Here is a 19,294-nt window from a genome sequence, read left to right on the forward strand (position 1 = left end):
GATATCAGGTGGCCGAGAACTGAGACAGCACTGAAATGTTGCAGGAAAACATCCACCATTCCAGATCAGAAATCACTTCATTTCAAGATCACTCCACTCTTGAGGTTTTGTGGAGCTTCTTTGAAGGTGTTGATAAGCCGGCGCATGAAGATACGTCCGTGGCGCGCACACACGAGGTCACAAAGGATAACGTGCCAGAGTGCCGTTGCAGATCCTTTCGCGTGCAAAATTGTTTGTTCTTGATTGATTGATTGATTGATTGGCACAAGATTACGACAACACAGGTCACGATATGTAAATATTAAGATCAATCAATCAATCAATCAATCAATCAATCAATCAATCAATCAATCAATCAATCAATCTATCAATCAATCAGGCAAACTGTCCAGTGGATGAACGCAGGTCGACTAAACGTGATAATAACTACATTTGATCCAAATACCAAAACATAGATTTCTATGAAGAGATAGCCGAAGAGGCCGAATGTCACATAGTGATCTGAAGCTAATAGGTTTGCGGATAAGTGTTCGGGGGTGCTGCTTTCGAGTTATGCATGACTGATTTAGACGGGGCAGATTTACTGGCTATGCTAAAATTAACAATTGGTTTGTAAATACTAGCAGTGTGCTACAATTGCTATGGATGCACTTGAAGGTTTGGAAAGTATCAGGCTTCGCCTCGACCAACTATTGTGCTCTCCTAAGTATAAACAGATAAACCCACACCTGCGTCCATAACTCACTAGACGCAAGCTGGAGTTTGGAGTAGTTCTAGATTAGCTCTAAACTGATCACGTGACTAACACACTTACGAGGTTTATTCTTAACACGCGTGCACGGGTTGGTCAGCTACAGAAAGAAACATATTTCCGATATTTTGCATCCTGCATAAATAGGATAATGGTCACTGAAACTAGTGTGGAGAACCCCAGAGCAGGCAATTTTGTTGGGGCAGTTAGTTAATATAACATCGATTAGTGATGTACTTGAATTGGATACCCGTATCGGTCTTTTGATAAGTTGAGACAATTGCTATGTCTCAGTAATGGACCTAAGAGTAATGTAATTATTATTATTATTGTTTTGATTTCTTGAAAGGTAGTTACAATTAATTTGGATCACCAACAAGGATAATTTCTTTGTCCTCAGAGCCTATTCTACCTATCATCTCTTCAAGGCTTGCTACATGGAATGGGAATTTCGAGACAGATATCCTCAATACCTTCTAAATCTAAATCTTGACGAATAAGATAATTAATCGTAGACCTAATGTGAATGGCAACACTACCACCCTGACGGATTCTATCCTTTCTTAATAAGTCATACCCATCAATAGAAAATGATTCATCCTTTAAGGTGTTAACCCTTAGAGCGAGGAAATCAAGTAATTGCTTACTTAAATTTGATTGAAGCTCTTCAAAATGCTTAGGAAGACTCACAATGTTGTGAGAAATAAATTTAAATCCTCTGTTGATGGGAAGCGAGAAATAAAGCTGCATGCATTTCTAAATTCCTCCGACGTAGTGTGGACGGAGTCTAGTACAAACCTCGACGTCAATGAACATCGCCAAAAAAAAAAGGTTTAATGAGCAAAACAATGACTGTACAAGTGTGTTCAGTAAACCTTTGTACATTTCATAGCCTTCCTCTGCAAAACAACGACGCAAAATGATCGCGAACGCGAACGATGAGTCGAACTGCTAATTTTTCGTATTCCCATTTAGAATTGAACGCCGTCATTACATATTTAGCCTGAGCGAGGTTTTTGAGCCATAGGCATCCTCGACAATTTTACAAGGCGTTGTCCTCGGCGTCGTTGTCGTCATTGTTAAGATCCCTATATTTGCATCTCGGATGCTGGAAGGTCGATACACTTGTTTAACATGGGGTCTGTCATCCTAAGTGGCTGCTTTATGCTTTGCTCATGTTTTATCCCAAGACCAATCGAACGCAGATGAGAGTACCGTGTAAAAACCGAAAAAAATCACATAAATTGCAGCTCTTTGTCAAGATTATCTTAATTCAGCGATTTAGTTGTCGAGCTTTTCGGTAGGAAGTTTTTCCCTCCTGCTGAAACAATCTCGTTTACGTTACTTCGCCGATGCAATACATTTTCATCTTCCCCATTACTACACGGCAATCGTTTGCATCTTCTTCTTCAGTATAGCTTAAGGCTTTGAACACTTAAAGGCCATCGTCATAAATAACGTCCTTGAACATGGCGAGTTGATAGTCTGGGCTTCCCCGCTACAAACCAAGTAATTATTACAGTATTTCTCTTTCCATAGCTTCCAGTTCTCGAGGATCTCGTCACTTAATTGACCTCAAATCTAAATGTCGGGGAGACAATGATATCTGGTGGAATAACATTGAAAATTGTGATGCTTTAGGCGGTGAGGCAACGGAAGCTGTTTTCGCTCATTAAGCCATTCGTAGACGGTAGACGTTGAAGACGAATTTGAACTACCCTTTCGCTGTAACGTGTAATATTAGATGGCAGAACGAACCTCATCAATCAAGGTTTAATCTGGCTACTGTAACTCAAGATACAAAAGGTGAACGCGTATAGCATAAATTACAAAGCCGTTACGGAACATAAGCGTGCATACAAAGAATGTTTGGCAAATTAGCATATTATAGCCATAAATTAAGGTATGTCCGCCATTTTGAATAATCAAATCCAGCCTGTGTCAGAGACTCATTTGTCCGGTTTGGCTATGACGTCAGTGCTTTCTAACTGGCTCACAACTAAGCCTTTTGTTTTTTCGCTTTATAAGTGCGACACCACCCGGATGGTTGGGCGGCTTGTTAACTCCACCGCAATATACACATCTCTCTTAAAACAATACCTCCTGGATATATAATCAGGTATTCTTCCTCAATCACCCCTAAATATCCCCCCCAATATTCCCTTACAGCCTACATCTCATTAATCCCCTACATATACCTAATCATCCTTCATCTCATTAATCCCCCACGTATACCTACACAGGTATTCTTCCTCAACCACCCCTAAATACTCCCCCAACTTTCCCTCACAGTCTACATCTCATTATTCCCCTACATATACCTACACGGCCTGCATCTCATTAATCCCCTACATATACCTACACAGCCCACATCTCATTAAATCCCCCACATATGCCTACACAGCCCACATCTCATTAAATCCCCCACATATGCCTACACAGCCTACATCTCATTAATCCCTTACATATACCTACACAGCCTACATCTCATTAATCCCCCTACATATACCCACACAGCCTACATCTCATTAAATCCCCCACATATGCCTACACAGCCTACATCTCATTAATCCCTTACATATACCTACACAACCTACATCTCATTAATCCCCCTACATATACCTACACAGCCTACATCTCATTTATCCCCCACATATACCTACACAGCATACATCTCATCAATTCCCCTACATATACCTATAAAGCCCACCTCATTAATCCCCCACATATACCTACACAACCTACATCTTATTTATCCCTCTACATATACCTACACATCCTAGATTTCATTAATACCCTATAAATACCTACACAGCCTATATCTCATTAATCCCCCACATATACCTACACATCCTACATCGTAATTATCCCCCTACAAATACCTACACAGCCTACAGCTCATTAATCCCCCACCTATACCTACAGAACCTACATCTCATTAATTCTCTACATATACCTACACAGCCTACATCTCATTAATCCCCCTACATATACCTACACACCATACATCCGACTAGTCCCCTACATATACCACAGCCTTCTTCTTATTAATACCCCACATATACCTTCAAGGCCTTAATCTCATTAATCCCCCACATATACCTACACAGCATACTTCTCATTAATCCCCCACATATACCAACACAGCCTACATCTCATTTATCCCCCACATATACCTTCACAGTTTGCATTTCATTAAATCGTTTTTAGAGTCATTACTCATCATATTCAGTGGCTATCAACTCACGTAGAACCAAGTAGTCTTATCATATCTTGGAATAAGTAAATTGACTATCGTTATTCAAATTATCCGTTCACTTACCGTTTCGCTAGCAAGTCCTAGCGGTAACTAACCGCGCATCGAGTGAATAGCACCGGGACATGTGATTATTGTCTTTAAATGAGGTGCAACTTGTGAAATAGGATCGACACAGGTTAGACGTTTGTTACCACGCTTGAATTAAGTCGTCTCTTTGAAGTTATTCGACGGGACTTGGATTCGACGTTTGCCCTTGGCCTTAGTGTAGAGCCTCGACTCAAAGATTTAGTTCGAGAATATTACGTGAGGGTGCTTCATGTGGTTATCGACATGCAACCATTGATAAAGTTTGATGATCTATTTATCGCTCGGTTTAGACTTAAGGAAGTTACTGGGTTGCTGTTATTTAGCTAGGTCAGTTAGTGCGGCGTTAGACAATGTTAGAGAATTTTTTTTTGGTGATTTCAGATAACTTGTACTTTGGCTGGATAGGGTTGAAAAGTGAACAAATGTAAACGAATTAAACGCAGAAGCCAATGAAATGTAACTGTTCCCATACTGCCAGAAAAATTGTGTGCGACGCGTGGCCTTTTGTCTGCATTTTACCCCGGGTCCGCAATGCTGACCGGCTGTCATGCCAATATCACGTGTTCCTTGTTTGTCCAGCGTTAGCTGTCGTGACACTGAAAAGGTTACGTAGATAATTTATGCAAGGAACACAATTATCAACGGTAACACAGACGGTCGATTCTTTTTTTTTACTCAAGAGAGATTGGTTCGTCGCTGATATCACGCGTAAAGGGCAAGAGGCCCTTTCTTGGTGTCCTAGAAGCCTATTCTCGTCGTTTAAAACCGGTCAAGACAACAGGTGAAACATGAAGTCTTTTATTTTACTGCGGAGCTATTTTTAATATACACCATTGGTAAATACATGTGCAGTACTGCTTCGAAGTTAGATTCTGTTTATTGAGGGACTGGTAAAGCTATGTTCGTTAAAATGACTTCAATGTCGTCGGCAAAAATGAGATTAATTCAAATTTAACGTGAATATGAATTACGTGCGGTTTTATTAGCATTTCTTTCTGTCGAGCAGCTTTCGTAGATATTGTACGCTTTTAAAGCATGTTTAGAGCGAACAGGTTATTTGACACCAGCTGGGCCTAACACGTGGCGATTATGGCGATTTCTTCGCGGTTCGTCATTGTCGGGGATAGCGCACAGACCTAAAACTTGGAGAAGTGTCTTCTTTATTTATCTTCTATAAGATCGCATTTTCTTGACTTGATCCACAGAATGGTTTTTGATTTACTTTTTTATTGCGTGACAGGGAAAACCATCTGCGGCATTATCACAGATGCATGTGTTATGAAGTACATTTCCGGTGATTTGATAGCACACTCTTCTTTTTAGAGATTGACACGCGATCTCGTGATATCGCGGCTGTAATAAGGAGGTTTGTTATATGAGTTTAAAATAGATACATCTATAGGCTTTTGTTCTTGGGCCATCGTAGTTTAACGAGGAATAAAACACAAATAGCGGTGATAAACATGCGTAAGTTTAATATGTTTATCACCGCTATTTGTGTTTTATTCCTCGTTAGATACATCTATTTTACTATTTTACAATTTCTAAAGCAATTTTTTTTAAAAAAAAGCATTATTTCCCTCGCGCAGAATGTCATTGTTCTCGGGACATTTACTTACAGTTCATGAAATATCTTAGATCTGTCATACTGCCTATATATTATTATTCAAATAATCCATCAAGGATTTTTTTTTATTATTGTCCTGGTTAATTTTGCATGTCTTAAACGCTAATTTAATACGGGCTCGTATCGGGGAGTCAGATCTCATCATCCGAAGTGGCCCAGGTGACCCTTGATGGATTCCTAAGGAACGGACCATCAGAAAAGTGCTAAGGGGGAGGGGGGGGGGGTGGGACTTTTGCAGCTTTTTTTCTCGTCCACTGCCTCTGCAGGATGTTTTTTCGGGGGCAAATACCCATTTTGTTTTGTTTGTTTGTTTGTTTGTTTTTTTTTGGGGGGGGGGGGGGAGGAGCGGAATTGGTGGGGGTAATATTCTATTGCTGCAATCTTAATCTCGACACTCACCACAGTCTGAACCCCTGGAACAGGCTCTAAGTTGAAACAAATATTTTTAAACTTTGCTTTCCTGGCAAAATTATACTCGGAGGAAACAAAACCAAGTATCAGACACATCCAAGTCCTATTGCCTAAAATGGGGCTGCATTGCTTTTTTGGTTTGATATTTCGGGAATCAATTTTATTAATTCATTACCCTTGTAATAAAATTCATTCTTGGCATGCAGTGAATCAAGGTTTAAGCTAGAGTTCTGTGAGAAACCGTCCAGTAGTTAAATTTGGGGCTGAATAGCTTATTCAATTAGGGGGATCTGGGTGCATGTACCCCCAGAAAATTTGGCAAAATTCAAGCATTTTTTGGTGCGTTTTCCACGATTTTCAGCCTTTATGTTTAATATGACGGGACTTGAATGATAATGCGTTGTTTACTTTGCCAAAAACCTAAAATAGATTGAAACAGCCCATGCTAAAAGCATCAGTAGTGTTAACACCTCCATGATTGTCTTTGGTTACAACGTTTTTCCAACATTGATCTTGGCCGCCATCTTTGATAGGGGAAGTGTTACAGTTCGCCCTGGGTATGCACATCTGTGTCCGCAATTGTCATTTATATATGTCAGTTTTGAAATCACTCCTATATTTCTTTCAAAACACGGTATGTCCTTGCTTAAATGCAAACGAATCAAGCAGGATATCGATGGCTGTTTATAGCACACGTTTTTTTTTTATCACTTTTAAGCTATGGTTATCCATAAGGGTTTTTCTGCAAGGATGTTTGGCTACCAGCATCCATGATGAGGCTGCTATGCAGTATAAAGTGGCTGCCAAGTGACAAGCCGATAAAGTTGCAAGTTGCAGAGTATAAAGTGGCTGCCAAGTATAAAGAATGCAATTTAAAGTGGCTGCCAAGTGTAAAGAATGCAGTTAAAAGTGGCTGCGAAGTTGCCATTCAGGCGGGTACAGTTTGTAAGCCAGACAGTGCAATCCACTCTGTAGCAATTTTTTTCTTCACTTCTGCTTTGCGCGATTTTTTTTTTTCAATCACCCTCCCTAGCATGAATTTTTTTTGTTTGCTTTTCCCCACCCTCCCCCCATCACGTTTCCAATGGTCCTTATAATAAAGATCTAATTTGTACTCTTGTACTACTGATTTCTGCTTTGTCGATGTTTCTATAGCGAAATCATTGGCGTGGCATCAGTTGGTGTAAGCATCTGCCTTTAGGCCTTGGAATACATTGGAATAATCTGCTTAACTACATTTGTTCAAATTTTGGCTTGTGCGCATGCCCGGAATTGCAGTTTTACTCAATTTTGTACCTAATACTCGAAAAATCTCTCCGTTTAGTAAAAAACAAGCTTTTTTTTAGCAAAACTTAGGCTTATTTAGCGTCATGGCAGCTAAAAAACCTGACTAAACGGTTAAAAACGGTATTTTTTGGCGAAAGTTTGGTATTCAAAGGGTTAAAGTGATCGATAGATTTTTTTCTGTTCAGCAAGCTCAGGTGTCATGACTACGCTCTCCACGGGCAATGGAGATGATCAAGCATCTAAAGTCTCCGAGAAACATGAACTTGAAGTGCCTACATGCCGCCCTGATAGCTGGTGTTCATGGTTGGTGTGTGTCTCCTCTGCAATGTCGGTTATCATTGTCGTGGGAATCACATACTGCTTTGGCTTACTTCTACCTCCTTTGATGGAACACTTCGACGAGACACGGCAAGCAACAGGTAAAACGATGCTGATACAGGCACAAAATTAAGTTACGTAACTTAGGCACAACATCTTGTTGTATCAATTTCTGTGGTCAATAGTAGGTCTTCACATAAAGAATTGAATAAACATCAAGCCTTAAATCAAGCTTTTCACTCTTATTGTGAATACACATCCACTGAGCTAGATATCTGGTGTCTGATAATGGTATTATTTTACTCTGGAGCTAGGATTTATCTTCCAAGATAAAAACAAGCGCTTCAATATTGCTAAATATAATCATTCTTCATTGCTTAATCTTATGTCGCTATCCTGGTAATGTTGTCACTCGATTTCTTTGCCCGGGAAATCAAGATTCGGATTTATTATTTTAAGACGTCTTATTTCATCGCTCGATCCCTCAATATTTTCGTTCAACTACGGAACCGCATTGTCTGAAAACCGTCTGTGGTGTAGTCACACTGCAATCATTGCAACAGTGTCAAAACATCTTTTTCTAGTAAGGCCCTTGGCTTTTCGTTCGCGGAACTATTTTTCGTACTTCTGGCGACGAAAAAGCAGATCATTGAACAAGTTCAATCGTCGCTTCCACGTATATTTTTTTGGGTGGTTTAACCTTGGGAGTTATTCCGGTCGACAAAGAGACAAGCGCCAAGCGAATAAAATCGACAGGCTTCCTCCTAGAAGTTGCCTATTTTATCACTCGGTCAAGAATTATTTTCATCTGATATATAACTGATATATAACAGTAAATTTTATCGGTTGGCTCTGAATTTGTTACTCCCAGAGTCCCAGATATGCTAATGTACGTATGTTGTTGGAAGTACTTAACGAACGAGCGAAATGTTTTGTTTTGACGTCTTCTTCGTCGATTTTTTGTTGCAAAAGTGAAAGAAACATCAAATATCTTGATTTCTGCACAGTAATGCATTCGAAACATAAGCCAACAATGTGAGGTTCTGTGAAAAAAGCGTGACCATTCGTGCGTCGACTTGTCTGTTTTGAATGTTTTGCAAATTTAAGGCGCCACGATACCACATTGCATGTTATTTTGCTTTTTAAAATGCTTTAGCTGTCTCTGAATTTGCAATTCAATGTAAGGGTGCGACAAAGACGATGTCCATTTGCCGCAGGCAAGTGGTTTTGGCCAGTGGACAAATGGGTTGTCAATCTTACTTGTCCTTTGGACAAGTGAATCTTCAGAAAATAATTTAAAAAACAAGGTGTTTTAAATGTTTCAGCGGAAAAATTAGTATACGGTTTAGTTTTTGCAAGTGTAAAACAGACCACTTTTCGCAAAAGAAACTTACAAGTTAGAAATGAAATAAGTTGAGCACTTACGATTTATCCGCCATTTTATTTCCATGCGTACCGAAAGGGGCCTGGGACTCATTTGGGGGTATCGATTTGTGCATTTATTAATAGACCCTCTTAGTCGCTGTCAGCACATGCACAATGGTTGATCAGCCAAGCATAAAAGGCAATTTTGGTGCACCGGGAAAGCAGCTAAAGAGAAAAGCAAAACCTTCGGCAAAAAGTACCGAGGTGAATGAGACGAAAAAACAAACTGACAGCCCAACAGTTCGAGTTTGAAAGTTTCAGGAATCTTGGAAGGACACCTTCCCTAGGGTAGTACACGATGCGAACCAAGATGTGATGTATTGTTCTAGATGTAGAAGGTATTCCGCCTTGGCAAATCATAGTTCTTAGTGCATTGGTTGTGGTTTGGGCCCAAAGTATCACGTAGATTCTTTTGTTCATCATAACGCGTCAAAGGAACATCATCGTTACTCACTAAAACTTGAAAAAGAGTTAAACCCTCAGTACGTGGAACCAATTAAGGCAGCTGTTCAAAGACATGTGTTTCAACTATGGATTGGATTTAACTGCACGTCCAAGGACAACTAGACTTGAGGTTTGGACAAGCAAAACCAGAACCTCACTTGCAGTCCGTTGGACAAGTGAAGTTCAACATTTTTTTCTTACCCTGATCGCACCTCCCTAGCAACGTATAGAGGGTCCTATTATAGGAAGTTGGACATTCCGGAAACCGCCAAATTTTGTTCCTTTGAAACCGCAGACCGCTTTCGTTTTCTGCTAACAACTCGAAATTCATATCAGTCCCTTCTATGGATCCACTACTGTGGTGCAAGGGTGAATGGAACTGCCAAACTCCTTGCAATTTCGTCTAATAGGATATATCCTCTGTCTTCTTGTTTGATAGATCGACCTTTGCTTGCTTTCCAATTGTGTTAATATTGAACATTTGTTATTTTGCAGCGTGGGTTGGCTCCTTGTACATTGCAAGTGGTTGTCTGTTCAGCCCCATCTCCTCTCATATAAGTGAGCGTTTCAGCTACAGGCTCACCGCTATTTTGGGTTCATTGGCAGGAATCATTGGCTTTTTCCTTGCCTCCCTGTCGTCACAACTCTGGATGATGTACCTAACAGTTGGCGTTCTTTCAGGCTTCGGCCATGTAATGATTTTCAATTCTTGTTCTTTGATCATTCTGCAGTATTTTGTCAAATGGCGCTCGGTGGCTATCGGCATGGTAGCATCGGCACCAGCTATCGGCATGTTTGTCATGACTCAGATCACACAGTCACTACTAACTACATTTGGATGGCGGGGACCACTTAGGGGATTTGCTCTTTTGCACATTGTATGCGGTTTTTGTTCAGCCACATTTGTCCCTCTGGACAACATGAAGGAGAAACGTAACGACGCCAACACAAATGGGAAAGAAAGATACCAAGAAACAACAACAAAGAATGCATCCCTTTGGAGGAATCACTCCTTCTTGATCATGTTGTCTTCATTTACTGTTGTCATATTCGCCTACTGGGTTCCTGCCGTGCATATTGTAAGTAATTAATAAAGTAAACTACCGGTTTAGAAGGTAGGAACCTTTGGGGCTCGCTTCTTACGGGATGTCATTATATACTTTCGGGGAACAAAAACCGTTTTGCAAAGTTGGTGCGACTGAGCTCTGTTTACGAGACAAAAGACGTTATTCGAGAAAACAGCACTAAGGGCGTTCCAAAAATGTCCCCACGTACAATATTTTTTAAACTTGCCACGCAGGTTGAGGCCAACTTTGGGCAGAAAGGAAAAAGCGGTGGGGCGGGGGGGGGGGGGAGAAAGGGGGGGGTTACCGTGCCCGTTTTCAAGATAAGGTGCATTGTAGAACATGGGTTTTTAGAAGCTTTCGTTGCGTTATTTTAAGCCGATCTTAGCTTACAACTATCAGTAATAAAAGAAGCTAATTAGTGAAATTTGGATCAGGTAAACGTTCTTAGTTCAACATAACTAAGTCTATTAAGTAAACTTTTGCAGCAGACGTCATTCCACGAGGCCTTGAAATACATGTTAACCCTGTCTGTCCACATTCCAAGACGAGTGGTTCCGAACGGAGAGTGCGGAGTCAGCAAACCTCGCTTAATGGCAGCAACATAAGGCTAATATCTATAATGCTGCATAATAATAAATAGGTGAACGACATAAAGATCGTGTTCATGAAAAAAAGCTACCTAGAAATAAGGATCCTCCAAAAGCACATTCGTCAGTGCTATCCAATTGTTGTTGTCGATTTGTTGGGAACACAAAAGTCAGCTGAAAAGTTTATATAAGTAACACTAAAACAATTCCTATAGAAGAGAATGCTAATTTTAATGAGTGATACATTTGGTTGAACTAGCGATATTTCCATACCGTAGACGAGAAAGGCCATTTTAAACTTGTCCACAGTGTTCCGTAGCGCGGTTTCGGTTTATAGAAGACCCTTGATTCAGACCTTCTTGCGACCCGAAGGACGTTATCATTGCTTTTAAGTCATTATCACCCCCTCAACCATCGGTCGAGTCTTCAAGATGCTTATTCCTTCCCATTTCGATCTCTTTAAAGGTGTGTTTTGGTTTTGAGTACAGAATTTTGCCGTCTAGAAGAAAACCACTACACATGACGCCTTCTTTATTTTCGATGTTGCGAACAAAAAACGTTCCCCTACCCCCTAGAATATTCCAAGGACCAAAACACGAGAGCTAGGTACCAAAGAAGTCTCTGGGGAGTGGGTAAGAGGCAATTTCTTAGTATTTTTAAAGGGCCACTTGCCTCGCCTACCCTACAAGGGAGTTCATATACGCCCGCAGCTACCTTACACGAAGTTAATGGAGTCAACAATGAAAAGTTTAACTGATTCTGTTATGGTCTTTTAGTATATCGTGCAATTGTGTCCAGCTGACGAAAATATTGACATCTGAGGTCCGAGTTTTCGATCAGGAACTAGCATTTCGCTTACTTGGAGTATCTTTCCTAATATTCTAATCTCAAATACATGTAATATTCCGTCCTATGGACTTCGCAGCAAAAACCTTGGTCGCAAGAGAGCAGAAAATATGAAATATTTGTAACTTCTCATGTTCAGATGCTTTTTTGTTTCTTGTCAAATGGAGAAAATCAGTAAAGGACGTGAACTATGAAAAGAAAAGAGGGGGTCACCGTACAGTTAAGAGAGTTAACTATCTAAACTGCAGGCGAAGTTAACGCAATTCAGTGAGCGACTGACTGATCAACTGACTTAATGACTATGTGTCTAGTAAGTGACTGACCTGACTGACTGAGTAAGCAGCGACTGGCTGATTGCATGATTGACTACCTGGCTAGCTGACTGATCTGCAAGCCCACAGTCTGACTGAATGACTGCTGATTTTGCCTGACCGATTTACAGGCGCATAGACTGGTTGACAGTGTGATTGATTTATTGACTGACTGATTTATCAATTGATTGATTGATTGATTGATTGATGGACAGCCTGACTGAATGATTGACTGACTGATTTGCTGACTGACGGACTAACAGACAGACAGACAGACAGACAGATAGACTGACTGACCGACTGACTAACAGACAGACTGTCGACTGCCTGACTGACTAACAGATTGACTGACTGACTGTCTGTCTGTCTGACGGACTGACTGATAATGTTTAGCTAACCATTTCACAGTCCTATCCGTACCTGCTAATCAACGAACGAGCTAACAAACAAACCAAAGAATGAAATCAGAACCGGAATCTGCTTTCGCGATTATCTTGTGTTCGGCTTCTTTTTGCAGGTCAAGCATTGTGAGCAAGAACTTAAAATTCCCGGAAACAAAGCCTCTAAGCTTTTCACGTACATGGCCATAACATCTTTCATCAGTCGCAACGTATTCTGCAAACTAGGAGACTTACGATACTTCAAAAGATTCCATCTTTATCAAGGAGGCGTAACAATATATGGATTGTGTGTCCTATGTCTGCCATTAGCCAGATCGTTCACCTCTGTTCTAGCCATTTTCATCCTGTTGGGACTAACGGAAGGCGCTATGCTTGGGCAATTGTCCCTTCTTGTTTTGGAGTGTTGTGGAAAACACAAAGTCAATCAAGCGTGGGGTTACATAATCTTTTTCACTGGTGTGAGTTTTGGTATCGGGTCTCCAATGGCTGGTGAGATAACTCGGATATCATTAGCTTTTTTCTGAAACAGTAACTAACTATTGGCAAATTAAACCCGTGATCTGATTGGCTGCAAAGCAACGGTCAATTACTTTTGACTGTTATAGCTCACTACCAAAACTTCTTGTGCCTCATTAGAAAGAACACCCATGGGCGTACTAGATAATACCTTTACGTCGTAATAATCGTATCCTTTATGGGACGCCTCGTCGGCATATAAGACGAGTTTGGTCGAGCCCTGGTTCGTATTTTGGCGAGACGCAGTCGAGATAAAATACCCATGGCGAGACCAAACGAGTCTGATATGCCGCCAAAGCGGACCAAAAGGGTACGATTAGGTATTTACTGTACCCAAATTCGGCCAAGTGAGCATGATATCGTAGCCATATCAGGCCAATGACTTGATATCGCGGGATATCAGGACAGTAGGCACGGCTTCTGATTGGCCAATTGCGAATTTGGGTACGATAATGAAACATATCCTCCCTCTACAATATTATAGCTGAAATCAAAATAAATATAAATAAATAAATTACATTATTTAGAGAGGAATATGAGAAGAATTCCTTCTCGTCTGTGGATTCCCGTTAGGAGATGGAGCTAAAGAGCAGTTTTTAGGCTGAAACTGTGGTAAACCATGATACGGCGATTGTAAGATAGCAATTAGGAACAAAGAGGTTTGAGAGAGGAAAGGAGAAAAGCTGGGCTCTTATCTCTCTTCTTGAAATTTCTAACATACACCTGTACAATTTTCTTTTCACGCCCACAAATTTAATAAATTCCCAAAGAAGACTATCTTATCTATTTGAAATTGCGAAAGCTTCTTGTGCGTCATAGCAGTTGAAAATTTTTTCTCTCTGAAAGACAAATTATGTATAAACCGTCGATCTTCTTTCTTGGAGTAACATTCTTTAGAAGAGCTTCTGAACCCGCAACGAGTAGGGCAATTCTCTTGATTAATTTCGATAATTCTGCCTGCTAATAATATGGCAGTACTGGACTCCAATCAACTTACGTTATTTGACGCTTTCACAGGTTTGATGGCTGACAAGCTTGGTTCGTATAACGTCACGTTTTACACTGCGGGCGCAATACTGATAGCGGGAGCTTCCATTATATCGCTTAGAGCGTTTGTAAAACAACAAACTGAAGATGCTGAAGAAACGGAGTCCTACGACGAAGAACTTTTAGTCACTGAAAAACTTACAGTGGTTTAAATGTGTTTAGTCCATGCAGGGTAGCCTTAATATTGCCAGCAAATTCTTCGCCTGTTGTTTCTTCTTACCTTTTCCAGCTTTCTCTAGTGACTTCTAGGGTGTTCTTTGTACGATATTAGCTCTTGGACGTCCACTTCGCTACACAAAGAGTTTTGATGGATCGAACACTCCCCCACTTTTTGTTGTAATTGGATAAATCAAAATTGTTTTGCGTTTCATCTCTTGGCCTGCTCTACAAGATAAGATATTCTCTGTTCCTGGTGACGTCATATGACGTCACATGACATAATTAAGTCCGACATTTTTGATATGGTTATGGATTGATATAGACATCTTGGATTTCACTATTCTTAGAAAGCCAGAAAATGACGTAAATTGATGGAAATTAAAACACAAAGGCAGTAAAATAAATGGAGGTACTAATTCTGCAATACTCGGCAAGAAACGTAAAACGTACCAACGTAGTCAATATGTTAAGATTGATTGACAGGCTGCGTGTTGATTTTAAGACAAACGACATGCTAATTTTATCAACCAGGAATATATATATAGTTAATATAAATAATATTGAACGTAAACCTTTCGTTAAATATTTAGGTGTTTACACAGACGAATTTCTTAACTGGGAACTTTAGATCCAGCCCGTGAATAGCCAATTAGCAAAGAATATAGAAATAATTTATAAATTACGGAATTATGTTGAGCAAAATTTCCTCAAACCATAATATTATACTCTAATTTACCCCCACTTGAAATCTCGAGTTCATAATCTAATTGTTAAATATGCCTAATCATATATTTATATGTATACTATTAACGCTAAAAATTCAGCTATGTACGCAGTAGAAATCTGAATAAGATTGCACCCTTTGGTCATAAAATTCAAAATAACTGATATCGATAGAACGAGTATTCCAGCTGTTTTCTTTGGCGGTCTTACATCATTGTCAGACATCCATCACCACAACACCCGGTATGCATCAAATCGAAACCTTTACAGGCCAAAAACATCAGCTAGATATGGACATTTGGCATTCCAATTTTGTGCATCAATAAATTTGCAGGGAATCACACGATATAATTCCTTTAAGAGGTAGTATAAGCAGCGCTTCTTAAATACTTAAAAAATGTATTTAATAATAGTCTCTTGTAGGAATGCAATGTTTATATATTTTTCTTTAATGTATTTCAGTAATGTATTGTTCTGTATGGCTTAACATGGTGGTAACCAGCTCGAAAGCCAATGACTACTCTGGTTACCAGGCACATATCGTTTTATCTTTTCCATAACCATATATAAAAAGCTATTTTTTTCTAATAATAATGTTAACTCTGTAAAGAGCGAACAATAATAAAGAAGTTGAAGCTGATCACGACGAATTCTGTCAACAAAGACCACATTTGGCTTGACCTGCAAACCAGAATGTCAGTGCCATGGCAATATATAATGACCCGAGAAACGGTTGACAACTTTTGGCGGAGGATAAATGAACAGCCACGACAGGTTTCGCGTCGCTGCTTAGACGGAACTTTCTTCCGGGATGTGAGTGGAGATGCCGGAATCTTAACTTCAGTTGAAATTTCAGCTCATTTCTCAGTCATCAGGAAATTTTGCAGATCTAAGACTTCAGCCGTTCATTGACAATCGTATCATTCCTCACCTAACAATTTGGACCAATTTCAAGTCATCACTCCTTTAAGTTCAACTTGAACTTAAAGGAGTGATGCTACATTCGAGGGCGAATTTCAGCCCAGGTAGTGAGGCTGAAATCTTGTTGCGATTGCATGACGAATACATCCCGGGATGTCTGGCAACCAGAGTGAGCCCAGAATTAAAATGTCGCAAGGACACGAATTGTGAAAATGGCAGTATCGGGTCTCTCACAATTTTACCTTTTGTTAGCGCACAACTTTCATTTTTTTATGATAGTGGCAGCTCACAAGGCTGGACGGAACACAAACGCAACCTGTCCGTTTGGTCACACATAATTATACGCCAGAAGGAATTTCTCCTCTGGGGCTTCGTTCGCGTGGTAACTCGGGGGCTCATTCACTTTCGTCGAAGGGTAAATCGCATACCACACAGGCGTCAACCTTCGACTTGGGCGTACTGATTCCGTACAATTTCTTCTGGCTTCTCTGGTTTCTTTTTTTTGTTTTTGAATAACTTCGACATGAAATGTCAATTTTTTTCACGTCCTTTTCGTCGTTCGCTCCAAGAGGTTGCATTCCGTTCTGGATTGCTTCAAACGTCTATTGATAATTCCTCTCTAACTATCCGGATTCTCCATCACTGTGATAATAGGTCTTTAGCCTGGGAAAGCACTTCTGTAAAAACCTGGGGAAACCCTCTTGCTGCCGGAATCTGTCACAGGGAACTATCTTCAGAGACGCCAACTGCACTCAGAACGTAGGTCCAACAATAGCGTTTTAATCCAAGGACATAACCAGAATGCAACAGGAACATAACCAGACTGCACCAGGAACATAACCAAAAAAGTATTTTCCAAGGCACGACTATTTAAGCCGAAAGCACAATTCTACAAGCGATTACGTAAAGTTATTAAAAGGCCTTAACTAAACATTATCTCATACATTTCAAAGGGCTCGATTGGCTATAACGGAATTCGTAATTTACAACAATAACAACTTTCAAAACAAAACAGGTAGATAACAGTTTAACGAAAGACTATCGCTGGTAGGAATTACACTTCAACGCTTATCGCCGTTATGATCTTACAACAAAATAGCAGGTTTTTGTTACGGTTAATAAACTGGAACAGTAACCTGTAACTTAGAAATGCTAAACGAACGAAAACAAGTATATCTACGTTGGATTTCTATATTTCTGATAGCGAAAGCGAATATGCAAAACATACTAAATTATTTGATTTTCTCTCCTCACACATAGCAGTAACCTGGTTTTTATACCTTATATCATACATCATAAAAATGTATTATGTTTCCCATTGACGGATCGTCAGGGTTTTGTCTACAATGACAATTTTAAACGTGGAAGACTTTATACTATAGGTATTCGAGACAATTGGCACGCCATGACGGGAGCTAACCATGTAGACTCGCCGCCCAGAAGAGGAGCACAGGAAGGCTGGGAGGGGTCGTGAACTTGTGACTGTGTGGCTAGTGGCAAGGAAGTTGATCTACGAATTCTAAAGGAGGAATTTGTCTCGTTTCTCTCCCTGAAGTTCAATTGAACGACCAAGCACGGTCTTCTTGAGGTAAGGAAATATTTTACGTTCTTTCTACCATCATTGTTCATGCGTGCAGCGCTGAAGACAACATTCTAGTACTTGGGAGTTATACTTGTATAGACGTTATCCTGTACTATACACCAATCGCACATGAAACCCCGCAGACCTCAAAGAAGAAAGCAAAGATACCGAGAGTTTATTGTTGGAAGGTCCGTGAGCGTGCACGATCTTTTGTTGTAATTGCGTTCAAACACTATGCACTGTGAGATACCTCCAGGAAGGGGGGGGGGGGGGGGGACTCACAGCGCGGTTTTGGTACATCTTAGGGTGTTTAACCTCAAAAGGTCCACAGCGGGAGCTTTTGCAGTACCTTTTAGGGTATTGAGCCGAAAAAATATCACAGTAGTTAATATGTTTTGTAAGAATTGGTACCTCTTAGGCCCCATCTTTTTTATATGGAAATCGCCCTCGGGGAGTTACTGTGAATTATATAACTGAAACGTTTTCGGCCCTGATTAGTTGCCCAGACAGAAGCAATTACCTTTTGTGTTTTGTGGGTTGTCAAGGCCAAAAAAGGAAGAAATAATTTGTGGGTCCTTATTACCTGTCAGGATAGAAAAAGACATTCATCGCTAAGATTTTACAAAATTATAAATTAGGCTCCGAAGTGAACACAGTTTGTAAACTGTTGTCCAAATGTTCATTTGCATGACATTATACCTCCTGGTTCCAGGAAGTAATGTTTATTTTGCATAAGTTTTACCTGGTTTATTGTTGTCCGTGTCAACAGCCTGGCGTTTTTGAATAGAACCATGTTTACTTTGTCAAACGTTTTCAATAGAGTAGATGTCAGTGTTTCAATAGGACACATGTTGTGTATATTGTTAGTTAAGCAAGACTTTGCATATAAAAAGACCATCTGCTCTGGTACAACCATGTACAGTAGACAACACGTGCATTTTCAATAGATTAGCTTAGACTATTCACTAGAATCCAAGCAGATGTAAGCTTTGTCACTACGTATGAAGATTGGGCTAACCAATCGAATGTTCTGTATTTATCAACCTGTACGTATCTTAGAGTTAAAGTCTTTGTATTCATTTGTATAGGCGAACATCTCAGGTGTTTACCTTAGACGATACATAAGCAGCGCGAAAACTTTTACTCTGTACGCGTGTATTAGCTTTGAAGTATCGATGAAGTTTACTCTACATTAAAGAAGTTGTGTTCCAGAAGACGTCTCAGTGTTTACTGCCGTTTCCTCGATTCTTGGGACGAAGAGACTAGACCCTGTACTGGTGCCGTCCTTTAACGAGTGCCAGCTGACAAGCGGTCTGCTCTACAGAGTTTTTCCCCGTTCCCGTCCAGTGTCGTCGCTATCAACTCCCTGTTTGCTAGTACTTCAATCCACGCGAAGTGTTCCAGCCATCAGATCCAATACTTACCGAGCTCGCTAGTGCTGGTAAAACCACCCCACAGACCTAAAATCTATCGTTAATGACATTCCATTCCCTTAAGTATTATTACTCGGAACACATATCACATG

At 40.2% G+C, this 19,294-nt stretch overlaps 1 protein-coding gene across 2 annotated transcripts; it reads left to right on the top strand.

Moving 5' to 3' along the window:
• Nucleotides 1-4,234: 4,234 nt before the first annotated feature.
• LOC145497105 (monocarboxylate transporter 13-like) lies at nucleotides 4,235-15,822 on the top strand. 2 transcript variants are annotated; one of them, XM_081476898.1, is made up of 7 exons: nucleotides 4,235-4,878; nucleotides 5,338-5,463; nucleotides 6,854-7,071; nucleotides 7,608-7,841; nucleotides 10,105-10,688; nucleotides 12,938-13,310; nucleotides 14,355-15,822. In XM_081476898.1, the coding sequence occupies exons 3-7, from the start codon at nucleotides 6,906-6,908 to the stop codon at nucleotides 14,534-14,536; spliced, it is 1,539 nt and encodes a 512-aa protein (XP_081333024.1). In that variant the 5' UTR covers nucleotides 4,235-4,878; nucleotides 5,338-5,463; nucleotides 6,854-6,905; the 3' UTR covers nucleotides 14,537-15,822. The 2 variants fall into 2 exon arrangements, with proteins under 2 accessions (XP_081333024.1, XP_081333025.1); XM_081476899.1 differs by lacking the exon at nucleotides 6,854-7,071 and having other exon boundaries at nucleotides 4,238-4,878.
• Nucleotides 15,823-19,294: the final 3,472 nt, after the last annotated feature.

This window comes from Orbicella franksi, chromosome 9 (assembly GCF_964199315.1).
Source record: "Orbicella franksi chromosome 9, jaOrbFran1.1, whole genome shotgun sequence".
NCBI classification, from domain to species: Eukaryota; Metazoa; Cnidaria; class Anthozoa; order Scleractinia; family Merulinidae; genus Orbicella; species Orbicella franksi.

Excerpts from the sequence above, each read along its gene's own strand:
- LOC145497105 (XM_081476898.1), top strand. The coding sequence starts at position 6,906 with ATGATGAGGCTGCTATGCAGTATAAAGTGGCTGCCAAGTGACAAGCCG. Across the intron at positions 7,072-7,607 it reads CGAAGTTGCCATTCAGGCGG|CAAGCTCAGGTGTCATGACT; the intron begins GTACAGTTTGTA and ends TTTTCTGTTCAG. Across the intron at positions 10,689-12,937 it reads GGGTTCCTGCCGTGCATATT|GTCAAGCATTGTGAGCAAGA; the intron begins GTAAGTAATTAA and ends TTCTTTTTGCAG.